This window comes from Haematobia irritans, chromosome 3 (assembly GCF_050003625.1).
Source record: "Haematobia irritans isolate KBUSLIRL chromosome 3, ASM5000362v1, whole genome shotgun sequence".
Taxonomy (NCBI): domain Eukaryota; kingdom Metazoa; phylum Arthropoda; class Insecta; order Diptera; family Muscidae; genus Haematobia; species Haematobia irritans.
Genome location: NC_134399.1, coordinates 10400868 through 10420768, shown reverse-complemented (window position 1 = coordinate 10420768; position 19901 = coordinate 10400868). Strand labels below are relative to the sequence as shown.

General features: G+C 32.7%; 3 protein-coding genes and 2 long non-coding RNA genes across 6 annotated transcripts; 3 read left to right on the top strand and 2 right to left on the bottom strand.

The window, feature by feature from the left end:
* Positions 1-4456: 4456 nt before the first annotated feature.
* On the bottom strand, positions 4457-5955 carry LOC142229493 (cytoplasmic 60S subunit biogenesis factor ZNF622). Its single transcript, XM_075300053.1, has 2 exons — positions 4987-5955; positions 4457-4918 (listed from the first exon to the last, which is right to left on the bottom strand). The coding sequence occupies exons 1-2, from the start codon at positions 5824-5826 to the stop codon at positions 4571-4573; spliced, it is 1188 nt and encodes a 395-aa protein (XP_075156168.1). The 5' UTR covers positions 5827-5955; the 3' UTR covers positions 4457-4570.
* A 309-nt stretch (positions 5956-6264) lies between these two features.
* On the top strand, positions 6265-8822 carry LOC142228931 (proline-, glutamic acid- and leucine-rich protein 1). Its single transcript, XM_075299451.1, has one exon. It carries the CDS (start codon positions 6303-6305, stop codon positions 8760-8762), a length of 2460 nt encoding a protein of 819 aa, XP_075155566.1. The 5' UTR covers positions 6265-6302; the 3' UTR covers positions 8763-8822.
* A 215-nt stretch (positions 8823-9037) lies between these two features.
* Positions 9038-10183, bottom strand: Aven (Apoptosis and caspase activation inhibitor). 2 transcript variants are annotated; one of them, XM_075300787.1, is made up of 2 exons: positions 10062-10183; positions 9038-10002 (listed from the first exon to the last, which is right to left on the bottom strand). In XM_075300787.1, exons 1-2 carry the CDS (start codon positions 10088-10090, stop codon positions 9186-9188), a joined length of 846 nt encoding a protein of 281 aa, XP_075156902.1. In that variant the 5' UTR covers positions 10091-10183; the 3' UTR covers positions 9038-9185. The 2 variants fall into 2 exon arrangements, with proteins under 2 accessions (XP_075156902.1, XP_075156903.1); XM_075300788.1 differs by having other exon boundaries at positions 10058-10153.
* A 2757-nt stretch (positions 10184-12940) lies between these two features.
* Positions 12941-13474, top strand: LOC142231498 (uncharacterized). Its single transcript, XR_012720810.1, has 2 exons — positions 12941-13196; positions 13264-13474. It is a non-coding gene; the product is annotated as an uncharacterized LOC142231498 (long non-coding RNA).
* Positions 13475-16392: 2918 nt separating this feature from the next.
* LOC142229334 (uncharacterized) lies at positions 16393-16776 on the top strand. Its single transcript, XR_012720381.1, has 2 exons — positions 16393-16518; positions 16581-16776. It is a non-coding gene; the product is annotated as an uncharacterized LOC142229334 (long non-coding RNA).
* Positions 16777-19901: the final 3125 nt, after the last annotated feature.

Sequence of the window (19901 nt, the reverse complement as noted above, 5' to 3'; positions counted from 1 at the left end):
TAACATTTGAGATAATTAATTAACAGAAACTATTAATAGTTAATTAAATAATTTAACAAAACATAACTAAAACTTTATACAAAGTGCTATTTTAATTAAACTACTATAAACAATATTAATATAAAATAATTTAAGTTTTTATTTAATTAATTTAGTTTAAAAGAGATGTTGCAAAAAAAAAACAACAACAGCAAGGAAAGCGATAATAAAACAAATGACTCAATAGTTTATATTTCGATTTATAATATAAAAAGAATAAATACACTCTCTCATCAGTTCACACATAAACACACACATATATATAAAATACAAAACAATAGTAAAATTTATTATAATTTTTTTTTCTCCTAATTTATTTAATTTTTAGTTCAATTTTGTATACACAGAATTTCCTCGCTTCGTTTTTTATTTAATTTAAATATATATTCAAAACAAAAAACAAAACATACCTAATTATATATATATTATCATCAATGAAACAATATGCCGCTTTGGAAAACCTTTCCAATTCGTTAAAATTATTATTTTTGATTATACATATATACAAAAAAAAAACAAGATTAGCATTTTAAATTTAAGGAGTATTTATAATTTGACTTTACACTTTAAATAAAATTAAAATCGATTAAAATTAATGAAATATTTGCATATTCATTTATTAAATCTGATAGTGAACATGTCCGTCATGGGTCATGGGTTTAGACCATGGTTGCCACAATTGATAGAATTTTACTGTTTGGTAGATTGGTAGAATTCTTGAAGTTTTGGTAGATTTTGCAAGAGGTACTTCAATTTTGTATAAAAATACAATTTTTGAAAAATTTTCTATATAAATAAAATTTTGACAAAATTTTCTATAGAAATAAAATTTTGACAAAATTTTTATAGAAACAAAATTTTGAAAACAAATGTTATAGAAATAAAATTTGAGAAAATTGTCTATAGAAATAAAATTTTGAGAAATTTGTCTATAGAAATAAAATTTTCAGAAAATGTTCTATAGAAATAAAATTTTGACAAAATTTTTTATAGAAATAAAATTTTGAGATAATTGTCTATGGAAATACATTTTTGAGAAAGTTTTGTATAGAAATAAAATTTTGAGAAAATTTTCTATAGAAATAAAATTTTGAGAAAATTTTCTATAGAAATACATTTTTGAGAAAACTTCGTATAGAAATAAAATTTTGAGAAAATTTTCTATAGAAATAAAATTTTGACAAAAATTTTTATAGAAATAAAATTTTGATATAATTTTCTATGGAAATACATTTTTGAGAAAGTTTTTTATAGAAATATAATTTTGACAAAATTTTCTATAGAAATAAAATTTTGAGAAAATTTTCTATAGAAATAAAATTTTTACAAAATTTTTTATAGAAATAAAATTTTGAGATATTTTCTATGGAAATATATTTTTGAGAAAGTTTTGTATAGAAACAAAATTTTGAGAAAATTTTCTATAGAAATAAAATTTTGAAAAATTTTTTATAGAAATAAAATTTTGAGAAAATGGTATATAGAAATAAAATTTTGAGAAAATTGTCTATAGAAATAAAATTTTGAGAAAATTTTCTATAAAAATAAAATTTTGAGAGAATTTTTCTATAGAAATAAAATTTTCAGAAAATTTTCTATAGAAATAAAATTTTGAAAAAATTTTCTATAGAAAAAAAATTTTGAAAAAATTTTCTGTAGAAATAAAATTTTGAAAAAATTTTTTATAGAAATAAATTTTTGAGAAAACTTTATATAGAAAATTTTCTATAGAAATGAAATTTTGATAAAATTTTCTTTAGAAATAAAAGTTTGAGGGAACTTCGTATAGAAACAAAATTTTCTATATAATAAAATTTTGAGAAAATTTTCTATAGAAATAAAATTTTGACAAAATTTTTTATAGAAATGAAATTTTGAAAAAATTTTCGTTAGATTTATAAAAAATCTAAAATTTTGAGAAAACTTTGTATAGAAATAAAATTTTGAGAAAATTTTCTATAGAAATTAAATTTTGACAAAATTTTTTATAGAAATAAAATTTTGAGATAATTTTCTATGGAAATAAATTTTTGAGAAAACTTTGTTTTCTTTAGAAATAAAAGATTGAGAAAACTTTTTTTCTATAGAAATAAAATTTTGACAAAATTTTCTATAGAAATAAAATTTTGAGAAAAGTTTTCTATAGAAATAAAATTTTCAGAAAATGTTCTATGGAAATAAATTTTTGAGAAAGTTTTCTATAGAAATAAAATTTTGAGAAAATTTTCTATAGAAATAAAATTTTGACAAAATTTTCTATAGAAATAAAATTTTGAAAATATTTTCTATAAAAATAACATTTTGAGAAAATGTTCTATAGAAATAAAATTTTGAAAAAATTTTCTATAGAAATAAATTTTTGAGAAAACTTTATATAGAAATAAAATTTTAAGAAAATTTTCGATAGAAATGAAATTTTGAAAAAATTTTCTTTAGGAATAAAAGTTTGACAAAATTTTTTATAGAAATAAAATTGTGAGATAATTTTCTATCGACATACATTTTTGAGAAAGTTTTTTATAGAAATGAAATTTTGACAAAATTTTCTATATAATAAAATTTTGACAAAATTTTCTATAGAAATAAAATTTGGTTTTATTTGTTATTGTTGGCTTCTCTTCAATCGTTATTGTTGTTTTTTTTTCTCAGCTTAAAGCCATGCATTGACTAAACTACAATTTTTTATAGAAATAAAATTTTGAGATAATATTTTATGGAAATACATTTTTGAGAAAGTTTTCTATAGAAATAAAATTCTGACAAACTTTTCTATAGAAATAAAATTCTGACAAAATTTTCTATAGAAATAAAATCCTGACAAAATTTTCTATAGAAAACAAAAAATATCTTATGGAAATAAAATTTTAAGAAAATTTTCTATAGAAACCAATTTTTGACAAAATTTCTTATGTAAATAAAATTCTGACAAAATTTTCTATTGAAATGAAATGTTGACAAAATTTCCTATAGAAATAAAATTTTGAGAAAATTTCTAGAAATGAAATTTTGACAAATTCGATTTTGATTTTGACAGACAGCATTTTCTGTAATCACAAAAGCTCCCGAGTCGTTCTTAATGAGACCGTTATTCAGAAGCGACAATCAGCTTCTTCGCCGAAAGTCAAGCATCTATAAAAACCTTTGGCAATGCAGACATTAAGTCGTAGGTATTCAGCCGCTGTCGTAGAGAAGCTCTCACTGAACTACATAATGTAACTGTGTGCTGAGTACCTGGGCACTGTGGACTAGGTTAAGTTAGGTGGCAGCCCGATGTATCAGGCTCACTTAGACTATTCAGTCCATTGTGATTCCACATTGGTGAATTTCTCTCTTATCACTGAGTGCTGCCCGATTCCATGTTAAGCTCAATGACAAGGGACCTCCTTTTTATAGCCGAGTCCGAACGGCGTTCCACATTGCAGTGAAACCACTTATAGTAGCTTTGAAACCCTCAGAAATGTCACCAGCATTACTGAGGTGGGATAATCCACCGCTGAAAAACTTTTTGGTGTTCGGTCGAAGCAGGAATCGAACCCACGACCTTGTGTATGCAAGGCGGGCATGCTAACCATTGCACCACGGTGGCTCCCAACTAATGGACTAATGGGGAATAAAGAAGCATCTGTACAGGATTTAAGTCAAATATAATGATCTATAGCGAGAACGTTGGGTCTATGCGGAAGGTTGCGAGTAAACCAAATTGAAAGGGAGCGAAAATGCCAGTGTCCAGCATTATCCTTCAGAAAAATAAGATACTGGGCTCCTTTTCTTTCAGACTCTCACCCATCTGCGGGAGTGTAGCTTAGAGAGCATACTCGCCTTCATCAGGACAATTTTTTGGGTGTTTTAACTTTAAGTAAGACGGGTAAATTGAAGTTGAAGTTGGGCGACTTTAAAGGAGACCACCTCACGAAGAAGAAGAAGTTGGGAAAATAATCTCCAGGGATCACAATGGACCTATAGTGGCCTAAGTGTACATCAATCCGTTTCAAGAATTATTGTCATTCTCGTTGTTGTCATTCAGACTAGGCAGAAAAATGAATCGGTAAGTCCATCGCTTTAGGTATCACAAAGGACTGAAATGTTTACTACAGGCTCCTTAGACTATTCAGGCCATTGTGCTACTAAAAGCGGCGAACTTCTCTCTAATCAATGAGTGCTGCCCAATTCTATGTTAAGCTCAGTGACTAGGGACCTCCTCCTCTTTCTTGTTGCCGAATCCGAATGTCGTTCCACATTACGGCCGCTGCAGAATTAGAACTAGTTTTCACTTTACGTCGTTAGATTTTCGAAGTTGCGTTGTTATCTGTCTCCAATCTTTGCATGGTTTGCCATAGAAACTCATAATACACTTTGCGTCGCGTTTTTTTGGAACGTATCTGCGACGCAAAGCGAGGTCTAGGTGTATTGGCAATAATTTTTAAAATGTTATATAAATCGTTTGTATTTTTATTTCATATTTTATCATTGTTTTATCCATATTAATCTATACGATAAATTATTATATAATTATATTATTATATAATATAAATTAAAACATAACTTGAGCACGATAATGCTTTTGAAATTTGTTAGCACGTACTCCCATTTTCATTTGCCATTTAGCCTGAACTCTCTTCATCACATGTATATCGTGAGCTTTACGAGCGGCAGCCTGCTGTTCAGTTTTCGACCAACCCAAGGCACGATATGTACTCAAAAGATGATGTAATTTACTGGATTTTTTGGGAACTACAGCACGATTTGGATTTAAACGTTGCTTATAATAACGCAACAAAGAACGATGGCCAATTGTTGCTCCCGATGGCAATACCAGTTGATATTCATCACCATCCAAAAGTTCTGGAACAACTTCTTCGTCAATATCCATGCCCTCCTCCTGGTGGATTATATTAAAAGAATTAGTAATGAAATAATTCAAGCATTCAAATGTGTAGGACAACTTACATTATCGGGATAACTTGAACTGTAGTCATAATAATCCGAATACTCAGCCAATGCCAGGCCTTCATGCAACATTTGACAATGGCCTTTGTCGACCATATGCTTACGAACAGCATCCAAAGAATAGAATGTTTTACCCCTATCATTGCACCACAAGCAAATGAAATACACAGCCACCTTTTCTCCCAAATAGTGAAGCAAACCCTCCACATCGGTACAATATTCAACATCAGGTATGAAAAAGGAATGTGTTTCAGACATATGCTTCAAATTGTCTACAAGGTCTTCTGCCTCATGTGTACAGAATAAGCAATTTGTCTCTTTAAGTGGATTTTCGGCTATCTCCTCCAATTCATCGGAATCGACTTCTTCTTCCTCCAAATCCTCATATTCATCATCATCGTCGTCGTCGTCTTCTTCCATCTGGTTAACTTGCTGTAAGGCAAATTTACCCTTGCCTTGAGCAGCAGCTGCTATTGCAGGATGTGGCCGCTGTTGAACTACCGATTTTGTTGTAACTTCCTTTTCCAAGCCATCCCTTTCAAATTTCTCCAAATTTTCTTTATGCTTCTTGCTATTCAAATGATTATCATGGGCCTTTGCATTACCAAACTGTTTACGACAGGCATTACAGTACAGACACGTTTGACGCTCTTCATTGGCGTTGGCCTCCTCCTTCCGCATTTGCAGTACACGGCTCTGGAAGTCTTCAGCAGTGACTGGTGGAAGTTCGGCAACACGACGTTTTAAATTATATCTGTGCCAATCCGTTTTATAGTGTTCCCTTTGAATATCCGCCGAGGCAAATTTTACGCTACAATTTATACACGTGAAATTAGACATTTTACTGGCTTTTTAATTTCCTTGTTTGCCTATATCCGTATTTAATTATTTTGTATAGTAAGAATTTCACAATTATATTTGGTCTCTTGGCACAAATTTCATTTGCAAAACACGTTATTCTGTTGGCAATCATATGTTTTTTGTTAATGACGAGTGTTGCCACACTGCGTATCTTTTTTATGTGGAGCATATACAAGATCAAACAGAAATCCTTATCTACGAATACTAAGCACGTAAATGATTTTTTGCATAGATATTGCAGAATTATTATTAAACATTTTGAATGACAATGTTTGGAAAATGTATGCTTTTCTTGGGTTCTTGAATTTCATGTTTCTTAAACTCTACCTATTATGCTGCAATAGGTGAGGATACCTATTGCAACATGGCAACATGGAATTGCCATATAAAACATATGGCAATACCGTAATAATACACGTTTTTCATTGTTTGCCCATTTGCTTAGCAAAACGACAATGGAATCGGTTTTCCAAAGTGTTTCATCGGCAGAAAGTAATTATTTCGACATTTACATCGATGGATTGGACGATCAGATTTTATCTTTGCAAGCCGATCAATTAAATGACATAGTGCAAAATATAAGCTCACAGCTTTCAAAGGCCACAACAAGACCATTGGGATTGAGGCTATTGAATAAATTTCTCGATCAATGTCCAGCAGAAGTGTTCAACAAGACTGGAAATTTATGGACTTCATTAGCCATAAAGGCTTGTCATGCCCAAATGCAGCCAAAAGAATCTTCTGTGGCCTATGAAGCTTTAGGAAAAATTGCTACGAAGTCTTTGCATTTTACAGAATTGGCCAAATCTTTTGCCACTGGCCATATCTCGAAAATATATGAATCCCTCAATTATGTGCCTGCGGAAAGTGCCTTTTCTGCCCTTAGATGCTTGGAAATTTGTTTGCGTTTGTATCCCACATCCAGTGGCCCCTCCAGAAAAACCATAGAGAAATTTCTTTCCAAGTTCCATGACTCGTTGCAACATGAAATAGTTTTGAACAATGCCAAATGCTTGCATCTTTTACAACAAGTAAGTGGTGGTGGTGAAGTTAGAAGTTCAAGTCAAAAATCAAATTGGAAGATATATCAAACTCAGCTGGTGGGCAGTATCCATGCAGTTTTCGATGAAATGTTTGCAAATTGTAATGAAATATGGGATGATAATGTTATACAAGAACAATTGGCTCTGGAGAAGCTGGACCTCTCCGACGAGCCCGTTAATAGGGCTGCACAACTTTATGTCCGGTTCCACAATTTGCTTCAATATCTGATTGCTGCCCTGAAAGAACCCTATCCCACGGAGAAGCCCATATTACCCAGAATGTTGTTGGGCCTTATCTACCGGGGTTTAAGTGTCACTTCCAGCCTTCTTCATCAAAATCCCATAACTGATAATATAGCCCTTGCTTTACTTATGCCAAAGGTACATATAGATCTCTTACAATTATTGGATGCAATTGTCTGTATTTTACGTGGTCATCTGTTACCTTACTATAATCTGGTATTGGGATTGCTGATGGATATTCTCAAGTCTACAAGCTGTGGGGAAAATAATGGACAACAGAAACCATTTGCCTTGCTACGATCTAAAATCTATGAAAGTATTTCATTGTGGTGTAAAATACAAAACAGTGCCAGTCGCTGTGATGTCATAGCGGAGCAGTTGATAAATGAAATTTTAGCTGACATTACACCAGAGCAGAATGAGCTAACGCTACAAGTGTGTCCTGGGGCTGGCAAGCACATGTCCAAGAAGATGAAACGGCAATTACACAAAGCTCAAAATGAACGTTCGAATATATCGAAAACCAATACCAAAGCGGGAAAGCTTGTAGTGGCACAAAAGGAAGATCGTAGACAAATGGTATGCATTGCAGCTTTACGGTGTCTACAAGAGTTACTGCTTTCTATAGCTCCATTCCTGAAGCCTACCAAAGTAAGACTTTTACACACAACGATTCTACAGATTTGTACACAATTTTATGAAATAGCCAAGGAACAGGCCAATTTGTACAGCAACGCTCAATGCCGTTTGGAAACCTTTAATGCTCTTTATGTTATGGTTACAACACCTCATCATCTTTCGCCTCCACCTATGGATATAATTTTGATGATTTTAAGCAATGCCTGCTGCCGTGATGGTAACATAAGAATACGAACTCATTGCAATGGTATTCTGCAAAATCTTGAAAAACTGATTCATCCACAAAAAGAATCATTGGTATTTCCCATCGATGGTCGTGATATACGCAATGCATTTATAATATTGGGACAAGAGCGTTTGTTGGCAGATCCACTTGCTCCTCCTCAGTTGATTGGTGAAGAGAGCGACGGCGATGTTGAAGAAGCATTGGAAAATGGACAAAACGAGATTGTAAAACCTTTGGTTAATGGAAATGAAGTTAATATAGTTGACGAAGATGAAGTTCCAAAGGAGACAAATGAAAATAATAGCCCTGTAGTTTTTGAAATAAGTGACTATGTTGATGTCAACGAATCGGATAATGATGAAGACTGTAGAATCATATCTCCCATTAAGACCAGTGATGGTCATAGTCATATTAAATTAATTGATTCGGAAAATGATGAAGACTGTAGAATCATATCCCCCATCAGCAATGGTGATGTTAATCATGAACATTATCGTGATAACCAAAAATCTCCCGATATTATCCTACGTGTTGAGGAAGATTGCGATAGTCCACTTGCTCCCCATGTAATCAGTATATCCGATGGCGGAAACTATCTAGCGCCACCAGCAAATAACATCATAGTCGAGGAGGATTCCCCTAGCCCTAAAAAGGCACGAATTGAAGAAAACACGCAAAAGGAGGACCTTGATGAGAGTCTAGGTATGGACGATGATCAATTGCTAGAAGATATTGCATCTTCTTTTGTAGATGATTTAGCTTAGAAATGTTCTCTGATCGTAAACAATAATAATAAAATATTTTGCATTTTAAATTGCTATAAAGTCTCTGTTTTTTCTTTAATAATAAAAAGAATATATTTCCTCGATGATGTTCAATCGAGTAACACCTCTCTGGAAAATAACCTAAATTTTGGTTATCATTTTTGCTCACGATGCAATTTACAGTTCGTAGTCAAAATGACGCAGGAAGACGTTGGACTTAATGGTTATTTCTTAAAAAAAAACTTACGATATTCTTACAAAAACTACAAAATGAATTATTTTAATTTAATTTTATTGGCAGTAGTTTGCAAATAATTTAAGAAATAATATGCATCTGACCCACAATTCATAAGCAATATTAATGTTTAACATTTTTTGATTACAATAATTTACTTATCCTGGTAATAAGTAAATATTTCTATTTTATTCATCTAAAACATTATCCAACCATTGTTGGATATCATCCTTGTTATCACCAGTGGTGGCCTCATTATTTCCCGGTGTTGATGGTGGATTCACAACAGCTGGTGTATTATGGCCAGATTGTAAACTTGTCTTGGACATTTGATCTGCGGTCATATTTAAGAGTTCATCCAATTCATCATGACCCTCTGTAGATTTCTTTGTATTAGAATTTTGAGATTTTTGACTTTTAGCTGAATTGGTTTTGCGACTAGCAGAATTTATCTTAATCCTTGGATTTTCAATGTGTTCCTTCAACACATTTTGATAGGTTTTCTCTGCCAATTCTGCAGATTTTTCCATAGTATTCAATTGCTCCTGAGTGAACATGGACGATGAGAAATCCATGCGTTTATAAAAAGGAATTGTTTGAAGGCCCACATTAATCAATTTCAGATTTAGTGTGAAGTATTCACTTGCTTCGGTATTATCTAGGAATGGTTCATTCTCTGCCTGCTCCCATTGTTTTTCTGAGGAAAATTTAAAATATCCCCCCGTGGACATAGGAAGTTGGGTCATTAGTTTAAAGTCTCCGGCTCGCATTTGTTCATTTTCCTCGTCTTCAATATTCAAATCGTACAAATCACGTTCATTTCCCATTTGAGATTTGATCTTTTGTGCGCGACCTTTAATCCATTCATTTCTATCGACAAAGCGTTCATCACTCGAATCAACAACATCCACATAGCCTCTTATGGGAGGTTCTGGGCCGGAACTTGAAGATGTTTTGCAGTACTTGCTTTTATTACGATAATGACTTTTCATTTTGTGGCGTTTACTGGCCAAATAAATACAGAATGTTATTGGTGCTTACTTTAGAACTGTGCCTATACCTACTCTTTAGATCGATTATCCTTGCCCTCCATTTCAGTGTATTTCTTTGTCCCTAGTAGTATTTTTTCAGGAAGCAACGATTACTACGGCAACAAAACACAAAACATATGATTGTAGTGTTGTCATCTCAATGGAAATCAGTTTAGTCATTGTAGCGGTTTATCTGTTTACCTATAGCGGCAATCAGTGTTGCCAGTATTGCGTATTTAACACCAAATTTGAAAGAAATGATCCAAGGCATGATTTAAACAAATTTTCTTCCTTCAAGGCCCGATAGCAGATCTTGCGGATAGCTTAGCTTCCAATAAGAAATGCTTTGCTATATATGCTAAAGAAAATTCAGTGAAGCGTTATTATCGACTGTTTACATTTTACTCTCATTAGAAATACATAGACAAAAGGTGGCACGCAAACGAAATATATCGTTATCGGATATATCGTTTTCATGCCAGTAAATTTTGCTCTAAAGCTTTTATGTACTGCTCCCAATAATGGCCAGTATGGAACTTCAAGGTTGATATGCAGCTTTAGTGAAATTTCTGCCAGCCATACCAAATGCATAGGCAAGCGAGATTTTCGATGGGACCATGTTACTGATGTTTTTCATTTTGGAATGCAAAAGAAATTTCCGCATGCAGATAGCTCGGTTCACATTGAACCTAAAATAAAATTATATCTAGGTTAAAGTGGCAGCCCGATTTGATACAGGCTCACTTAGACTAGTCAGTCCATTGTGATGAGAAACCATATCTAATCTAACTCAAAACATTAACAATGGAAAAAAATCGCATACAGAATTTTTTGTGTTTACATTTTACTTCCATAAGCCCGGTATGCATCTCTAGCATTGCTATATTTGCTAATGAAAATTCCACGATGCGTTTTTATCGATTGTTTACATTTAGCTCTCATAGGAAATGCAAGTATAAACTGCGTTATCGACAGGAAAACGAGGAGCATACCTTTATGACTTTATGGTAAAAATGTAAACATTCTATAACAACGATTCAGTTATTACGAAAATTCCTGTTGAATGCCAACAATATAGTTTTGCCATATATTCCTTATGGGAGCGATAAATTCTGTGAAGCGTATATATTGATTTTTTACAATTTACAATATCTAAATTGGAACCGATTTTGTCCAAAATCAACAGGGTTTTATTATGACCTTAAATACATACTTGTGCATTTGTGCATGGAAGCCGTAGTTTTCATCCAATTTGCCTGAAATTTGAAATCTAGAGGTATTTTAGGACCGTAAAGACATGTGCCAAAAATGGTGAGTATCGGTCCATTTTTTGGTATAGCCTCCATATAGACCGATCTCCCGATTTTACTTCTTTGGCTTTTAGAATCCGTAGTTTTTAACAATTTGCGTGAAATTTGAAATCTAGAGGTATTTTAGGACCATAAAGAGGTTGACAAAAATGGGGAGTATCGGTCCATGTTTTGGTATAGCTCCCACATAGACCGATCTCCTGAGTTTACCTCTTGGGCTTATAGAATTCGTAGTTTAAATCCAATTTGCCTGTAGTTGGAAATCTAGAGGTATTTTAGGACCATAAGAGGTTGACAAAAATGGTGAGTATCGGTCCATGTTTTGGTATAGCTCCCACATAGGTCGATCTCCTGATTTTACCTCTTGGGCCTATAGAGTTCGTAGTTTAAATCCAATTTGCCTGAAGTTGGAAATCTAGAGGTATTTTAGGACCACAAAGAGGTGTGCCACAAATGGTGAGTATCGGTCCATGTTTTAGTATAGCCACCATATAGAGCGGTTTCCCGATTTTACTTCCTGGGCTTATAGAAACCGTAGTTTTTATCCAATTTGCCTGAAATTGGAAATCTAGAGGTATTGTAGGACCACAAATACGTGTGCCGAAAATGGTGTGTAGTGGGTCATGTTTTGGTATATCCCCCATATAGACCGATTTCACGATTTTATTTCTTGGGCTTATAGAAACCGTAGTTTTTATCCAATTTGCATGCAATTTTAAATCTAGAAATTTTTTACGACCATAAAGATGTGCGTATCTGTCAATGTTTTAGTATAGCCCCCTTATAGATCGATCCCCGATTTTGCATTTTGGGCTTTTATAAACCGTAGTTGTTGTTCAATTTGCCTGAAATTGAAAACCTCGAGGTTTTTTAGGACTATAAATAGGTGTGCAAGAAATTATTTTTATTGTTTGGGATATTAGAAACCGTAGTTTTTATCCAATTTCCCTGAAATTTAAAATCTAGATGTATTTTAGGATCATAAAGACGTGTGCCGAAAATGGTGAATATCGGTCCATGTTTTAGTCTAGCCCCCATAAGACCGATCTCCCGATTTAACTCCTTGGGTTTCTAGAAACCGTCGTTTTTATTCCATTTGCCTGAAATAGTAAATATACTGGTATACAAAAAAAGATGTATCGGATTTAGTTTTTATCGGTCCATTTGGTAGCCCTCTATATAGACCGACTTCACTTCTGGAGGGTATAGAAGTCGCACTGATTATGAAAATTGCTTCAAACTGAATGTAAAATTTCCAGATTTTACTTCTAGTAATCATTTAAATAATGGGGGTGAAAAATCTACAGATTTTAGATTTCAAATCAAGGCGTTATTTCATCATTTTCTTGCACACTTACAAGAGTTGTTAAAGATTCCTCTAAAACTCAAACAAAAATGGTTCTTATAAATCCAGAATCTGATATCTTAATAGGTAAAATCGTTACATTTATCTTCGGGAAGTGTACTAGTTGAACTGCTCTGCTCGGGAGAATATCTGTCATCAAACCCCCCTGAAATTTCAAAGGAAACTATAATAGTTGATTCATGGTGGTGGGTATTTAAGATTCGGCCCGACCGAACTTACTTCTGTATAAACCCTGCCAGCATTTCAAAGTTCCATTTCATCCTCATCGCTACCACAGACTCGTAAATGTCACCACAACCATCGCGAACTGTGATGGGGGAAGCATATCAAAAAGTACAAAATGTACATGAAAGTATTTTGCCATCACTACTGTTAGAAGAGCCATTTTATTTTTTGTGAAACGCCAAGCGCAACCAGCTTGTTATATTTTATTTAAATAAAAACGAAAATAAAGTTCTGAAAACATAGATATTACGCTTAAAATTGTGAAAGGTATATGGTGAACAATTTTCGACTTTCCAAATAGAATAAAGTGATCGTTTTTCAAATATTTTTCCAGGCACGCTGTCTCCATCGAAAATAAACAAACTGGCTGATAGACGCTGCAATATGTAACTTGCTACTTAAAACTCAACATCATTGTTTTATTAATGCAAAAAATTATGTTAAATGTGATGAGATAAACCGAAAAATGTTATATTTATAAGAAATTATAAATGTTTAATCAAATCAATAAACATCTACACAATCGTGTTTTACTTGACCACAATGATTCTTCTACAATTATCTTAAAATGCACTTTTTCTGATAGTTTGCAGGGGTTCTTATTGGCGTCCTTCGAAATTGATCTAAATAGGCACCTAATAATTGCACTGATGAGAAACTTTTTCGTAGTAACTTGGCGTGGTACAACTTCTCAATAGTGACGGCGCTTTTCCGACGAGTTTTTGATGTCTTATATGATTGTTTTCGACGTAGTGGGGATTCTCAGAAGCGCCCCCAAATTCAAAAAATGTTGGCAGGGAACTTGTTTTAACATTATTATTTGGTACGTGAAAGGAGCTAATATCGTAATTTTCCAAAGAGACCAAAAGCGGCATTTGCCGATAAATTGGCAACCCTAGCTGAGATTCTTTCCATTTCCATCTATAGAATGGAGAAAGAGATCTATATCCATTTCCTCTCTTTCTCTTTTCAATAGCGTAACTAACAGTTCACTTTTTAAGCTTGCGTTGTTCAGTCGGTTTCGTGCAATGTGATCTTCTTCGGTATTTATTTGCCATCCTTCGGACAGTTTTGTGTTTATTTATTTGCAAAATGTGACTATAGATTAATTAATTAATACGAAGTTGTTGTTGCCATTGTCAGTTACTATTGTGCTAAACGTTTTCCGTTTACCATTGAATATCAAGAGAATTCATAGTTGCTTGGAATCAACTGAGACAAGTAAGTTTCTTGGTTTTGTTGTATTATGTTATATTAGTTAAATAAACCATAGATTATAGAAGAGGAAGATGGGAGATTGGCTACTGAGCACATCAAACCATTTACCACATTAGTTTAATACTCGAACCAAACGCGTTACGACAAGTATTGACATAGCATTAAATTGCAAATAAAATGAAATTAAGTGCACGAAATAAACTTCCTTAAACGGGAAAATGTAGTTTTTTTGTTGTTGCCTAAAATTTAACATTATTTCATTAAGAAAATTAAGTTTTTCATTTAAAAAATAAAAATGAAAAAGAAATAAAAAAATTACGAACATGTATGAAACTAACATGGTAAATGCAACATTTGGTATGACGCAAGCCAATTTCCTATCTTCCTCAGGTTTATTGTCTTTGAAATAAACAAGAGTATGTTTTGTTTTAGTATACTAAAATTATATATAGTTTTAGTATACTATAAATAATAGTTTTGCTGCACTACTACTATTTGCTATATTGTATGTATTTTTTGTTTCTTATGATTTGTTTGGAATCCGTTATGTGCAAAAGGTTGTATTTAGCAAAATAGTTGCTCTCTCTCGCGATTGTTTTTCTCACTTTGCCGAAGTTTATTCAGTGATGCCAAATCCCGAATGGGAAAACGCACCAAAAATCACAAAAAAATATCAAGCCAGTTAAAATTCATGCGCCTTGCAGACTATAAGTTCGACACGACAGTTATATAAGTCAAGTCCGAAGGCATAATCGATACTGCAGCATGTTTTGGGGGATCGATAACATATTTACCGATTTAAATAATCATCAACGAATTGTCGTATCGTATTCTTTACAAACACAGACCTTCCGTCCGGAAAAACTTATACCCCCTTTTTACTCAATCGCTAGTTTCTGAACCACAATGAAATACAAAACTCAATTTTTACATACTGTTCTTATGGATAATGAAATTAAATAGAAAAAAATTCTCGCCAAAATATGAAGTGGTTCAAAATTTATTGACAGTTAAAAATTTTGCGTTTTTCGAATTCATAAACCAGAACATGGGGGATAGTCTTTAAGGCGCATTTGTCAGCAAAAAAAATGTGCATAATATATGAATATGGATAATTTAAAAGATCTATTACATAGTCGGATAACTTTTAAATAAGGTATTGATTTGAAGCAATTTTAAAATTATGAACTTTTATTAAAAAAAAACAATCTGTGCGGTGTACGTTGTAAGCATCTTTATATTTTTAATGCTTATTTCAATTTCATTCGATTCATGTTGATCAGTAATGAATTTCAGTGACGAATTCTTCGACAAATTTCAAATTATGTTTCACAGAGGACAACATAAATTTGTCGAGTTCAAATATGGAAATACTCGTGAGTATTTTAATAATACTTACAGGGAAAATAACTTCATCTACACACTGTTAGAAAAATATGTTTTTCATATGTTCCGATATAAACAAAATGTGTTTCGGGCACAATTTTTAAACACAATATATTTAAGTGCAAACATGTAATGTTCCTAAACTAACACAAAATGTTTGGGACACATATGTTAATACACCCAGAAAAAAGTGCCTTCGAAACTAAAGGAAAAAATTTTCATCAATATAGTTTATCCATTTTATTTCCATTAAGGTAAATTTTTGTGAAAAATAATAAAATTTACTCGTTTCAGTAAAAAAATCCTAAACTGTAAGCAGTTAGGAATAGTTCATTAACTATAATAAGGCATGGAATTTTACTCATACTATTTTCTTCGCTGGGTATAAGAATTTACTACTGAAAAAGAAAATTTTATTCACCGATAACAAAGCATTCGTAAAAATAAACAAAAACCGAACTAAAACCAAGTTTCCTCAAAATTAGTAAAATTTCTTATAAAATGATAATTGCGACTTCCTTTATAATAGAAAGTTTTTCATACATACGAACAACACTTGGCATAGAAAAATATTTTAGTTCATTCGTACTAAGAAGTATGCAATCCTTTCAAAACTTAAGGAAACACACTTGTTAGAATATAGGAAATTTTCCTAAATTTCTATTGTCTACCTGTAATCGATACCTGTCATCGTAATCGATGTGTTTGCGCGTGGGTGTAATCGATATATTTGCGCGTCGGTTGTTTTTTTAGTTGGAATCGCGTTGTTTTGGTATACGGAGAGATTGTAAAAAAATAATATGGTAAAATAATATAAAAAATAACAAATAAAATATATAAAATATTTGTTATTTTAAATTAGTGAGAAAAATTTTCGTTTTTTTAAATAAATCTATCAATGTTCGTGATAGTGTATAAAGAAAGAAAACACCAGCAGAATAACAACCCTTTCATTTGTCTTCATTTTGGAATCTTCAATTATCAGGTAATATTCAGTGACGCTAACCTTTTGCAACAAAAATGTTTTATGATTTTTTATATTTGTAGGTATTGAAATTGTAAAAGGAGGACAAAATCGTTAGGCAGCAACTTATTAAAAGTGAAAAGTACAAGAAGAAGAAAAAGTGCCTTTTTTAGTTGATAATATCACACGGAAATTGGAAATAGTGGAATAATAAACTAATATTTCAAAGAGATTCGATGCTGTTGATTCTTAATAAATATATTCAATATATTAATAAAACATGTCTTTTATTGAAGATAAAATTGCTTATAGAAATAAATAAAATTGTATTTAAAAACGAAGGTAAGCAGTTCTAATTATGAAGTAAAAGTTTTACCACAAATGTGTAAGATTTGTCGAAATGAATGAAAAAATGTCAATAAAATCATTCCATATATGAATTCAAATTAGTTAAATTTTTTCATTCTGTAGTATAGTGGTATATAAATATAGGAAAATGTTAACTAATATATGGAATGCATTATTCCTAATTTCTACGAAAATCACATCGTTCAAACAAATAAAAATGTCTTTGGCGCTATACGAAGTTCAACTTTCTTCACAATAAGTTCATTTTAACTTAAAGAAGGGGTCACTTTTTTCTGGGTGTATGTTATGTTTGTATGTTTGGGGCATGAATGTTTCATAAAAATAATATGTGTGAATGTAAACATATATAAATTTACAAATTTCAAGTAAACATATATATGTTGTGATACTTTATTCAGAGAGCGACAGAGAGAGAGAGTTAGTATAGAGAAAGAAATAGATATGGAAACCGGGAGGGTTGAATAAAAAATATCAACATAACACAGCGAGAGAATGAAATGAGAGCAATTTCTGTGAATGTATGTTGTTTCGGAAAACTGTTTTATAATAAGTCCAAAAATTTGGTATGCTTATGTCTAAATATTATTTAATTTGAATAGTAGAATGAGTATTCGGAATAAAGAGAATAGATATTCGGAACCAAGAGAATATACATTTGAAAAAAAAAACAGCATATTTGTATTACAGAAAAAGATGCGAAGAACTCAAAAATTTCGTGGAAGTGAAAATTATGTGAGGGAATGAACATAATCTTCTTTGGGGAATTCTTCCAAGCATATACTATTCTTGGACTCAAAATGCTTCCAAACATATAATATGGTCACATAAAACAAACATATTAATGTTTCGGCGGTATCCAATAATATATGTGCTTCCTGCAAAATATGTTTGGAACATATGTTAGAGAAGCGATTTTTTTGAGGGTGCACAGCAATGGAAATTATGACATGAATGGAATTGGAATTCCGATTACAGTTGAAAACATGAGAACATTTTTATACCCTCCACCATAGGATGAGGGTATATTAACTTTGTCATTCCGTTTGTAACACATCGAAATATTGCTCTAAGACCCCATAAAGTATATATATATTCCGAGTCGTGGTGAAATTCTGAGTCGATCTGAGCATGTCCGTCCGTCTGTTGAAATCACTCTAACTTCCAAACGAAACAAGCTATCGACTTGAAACTTGGCACAAGTAGTTGTTATTGATGTAGGTCGGATGGTATTGCAAATGAGCCATATCGGTCCACTTTTACGTATAGCCCCCATATAAACCGATCCCCAGATTTGGCTTGCGGAGCCTCTAAGAGAAGCAAATTTCATCTGATCCGGCTGAAATTTGGTACATGGTGTTAGTACATGGTCTCTAACAACCATGCAAAAATTGGTCCACATCGCTCCATAATTATGTATAGCCCCCATATAAACCGGTCCCCAGATTTGGTTTGCGGAGCCTCTAAGAGAAGCAAATTTCAACCGATCCGGCTGAAATTTGGTACATAGTGTTAGTACATGGTCTCTAACAAACGTGCAAAAATTGGTCTACATCGGTCCATAATTATGTATAGCCCCCATATAAACCGATCCCCCGATTTGGCTTGCGGAGCCTCTAAGAGAAGCAAATTTCATCCGATCCGGCTGAAATTTGGTACATAGTGTTAGTATATGGTCTCTAACAAACGTGCAAAAATTTGTCTACATCGGTCCATAATTATATATAGCACCCATATAAACCGATCCCCAGATTTGGTTTGCGGAGCCTCTAAGAGAAGCAAATTTCATCTGATCCGGCTGAAATTTGGTACATGGTGTTAGTACATGGTCTCTAACAACCATGCAAAAATTGGTCCACACCGCTCCATAATTATGTATAGCCCCCATATAATCCGGTCCCCCGATTTCATCCGATCCGGCTGAAATTTGGTACATGGTGTTAGTATATGGTCTCTAATGACCATGCAAAAATTGGTCTAAATCGGTCTATAATTATATATAGCCCCCATATAAACCGATATCCAGATTTGACCTCCGGAGCCTCTTGGAAGACCAAAATTCATCCGATTCGGTTGAAATTTGGTACGTGAGGTTAGTATATGGTATCCAACAACCACGCAGGAATTGGTTCATATCAGTCCATAATTATATATAGCCCCATATAAACCGATCCCCAGATTTGTTCTCCGGTGCATTTTGGAGAAGCAAAATTCATCCGATCTGATTGAAATTTGGTACGTGGTGGTAGTATATGATATTTAACAACCATGCCAAAAGTGGTCCATATCAGTCCATAATCATATATAGCACTCATATAAACCGATCCAGAGATTTGGTTTTGGAGCCTCTTGGAGGAGCAAATTTCATTCGAGTCAGTTGAAATTTGGTACATTGTGCTAGTATATGGCCGTTAACAACCATGCCTAACTAGGTCCATATCGGTCCCAATCACACAAAAATTGGTCCATATCAAGTTCATAATTGTATATAGCCCCCATATTAGCGACCCCCATATTTCAATTCTGGCTCTTTTTTTTCTATCGAAATAAAATTTTGCAAAATACAATTTTTTTTAGAAAAACTAAAAAAAAAATTGTCCAAATCGGCGTAGATTTAAATATAGATATACTTTTACAATAATCTTTAAATTTTATATTATGTAAGGTGCTATATTATGAAAGGTGCTAACTTTTGGCTTCGAAAAATACATTTTAAATACATGTTTAGTAATTTTTCGTCAACATTATTTACCATCCCTGTTGCACATTGAACCTATAACAAATTCATATCTAACCTAAAAATATAAACAATCGATAATATCGCATATATGTTTACATTTTACTCCCATACTACCCGTATGCACCTCTAGCATTGCTGTATTTGCTAACGAAAATTCCACGATGAGTTTTTATCGATTGCTCTCACAAGAAATGCAGGGATGAACTGCGTTATCGGCAGGAAAACGAAATTATTCGCTAGAGGAGCATACCTTTGGTGGCTTTGAGGTGGATATTAATTTCGAGTTTAGTCGCTAAAA

Excerpts from the sequence above, each read along its gene's own strand:
- LOC142229493 (XM_075300053.1), bottom strand. The coding sequence starts at position 5,826 with ATGTCTAATTTCACGTGTATAAATTGTAGCGTAAAATTTGCCTCGGCG. Across the intron at positions 4,919-4,986 it reads GTTCAAGTTATCCCGATAAT|GAGGAGGGCATGGATATTGA; the intron begins GTAAGTTGTCCT and ends ATAATCCACCAG.
- LOC142228931 (XM_075299451.1), top strand. The coding sequence starts at position 6,303 with ATGGAATCGGTTTTCCAAAGTGTTTCATCGGCAGAAAGTAATTATTTC.
- Aven (XM_075300787.1), bottom strand. The coding sequence starts at position 10,090 with ATGGAGGGCAAGGATAATCGATCTAAAGA. Across the intron at positions 10,003-10,061 it reads AAGGATAATCGATCTAAAGA|TAAACGCCACAAAATGAAAA; the intron begins GTAGGTATAGGC and ends TTATTTGGCCAG.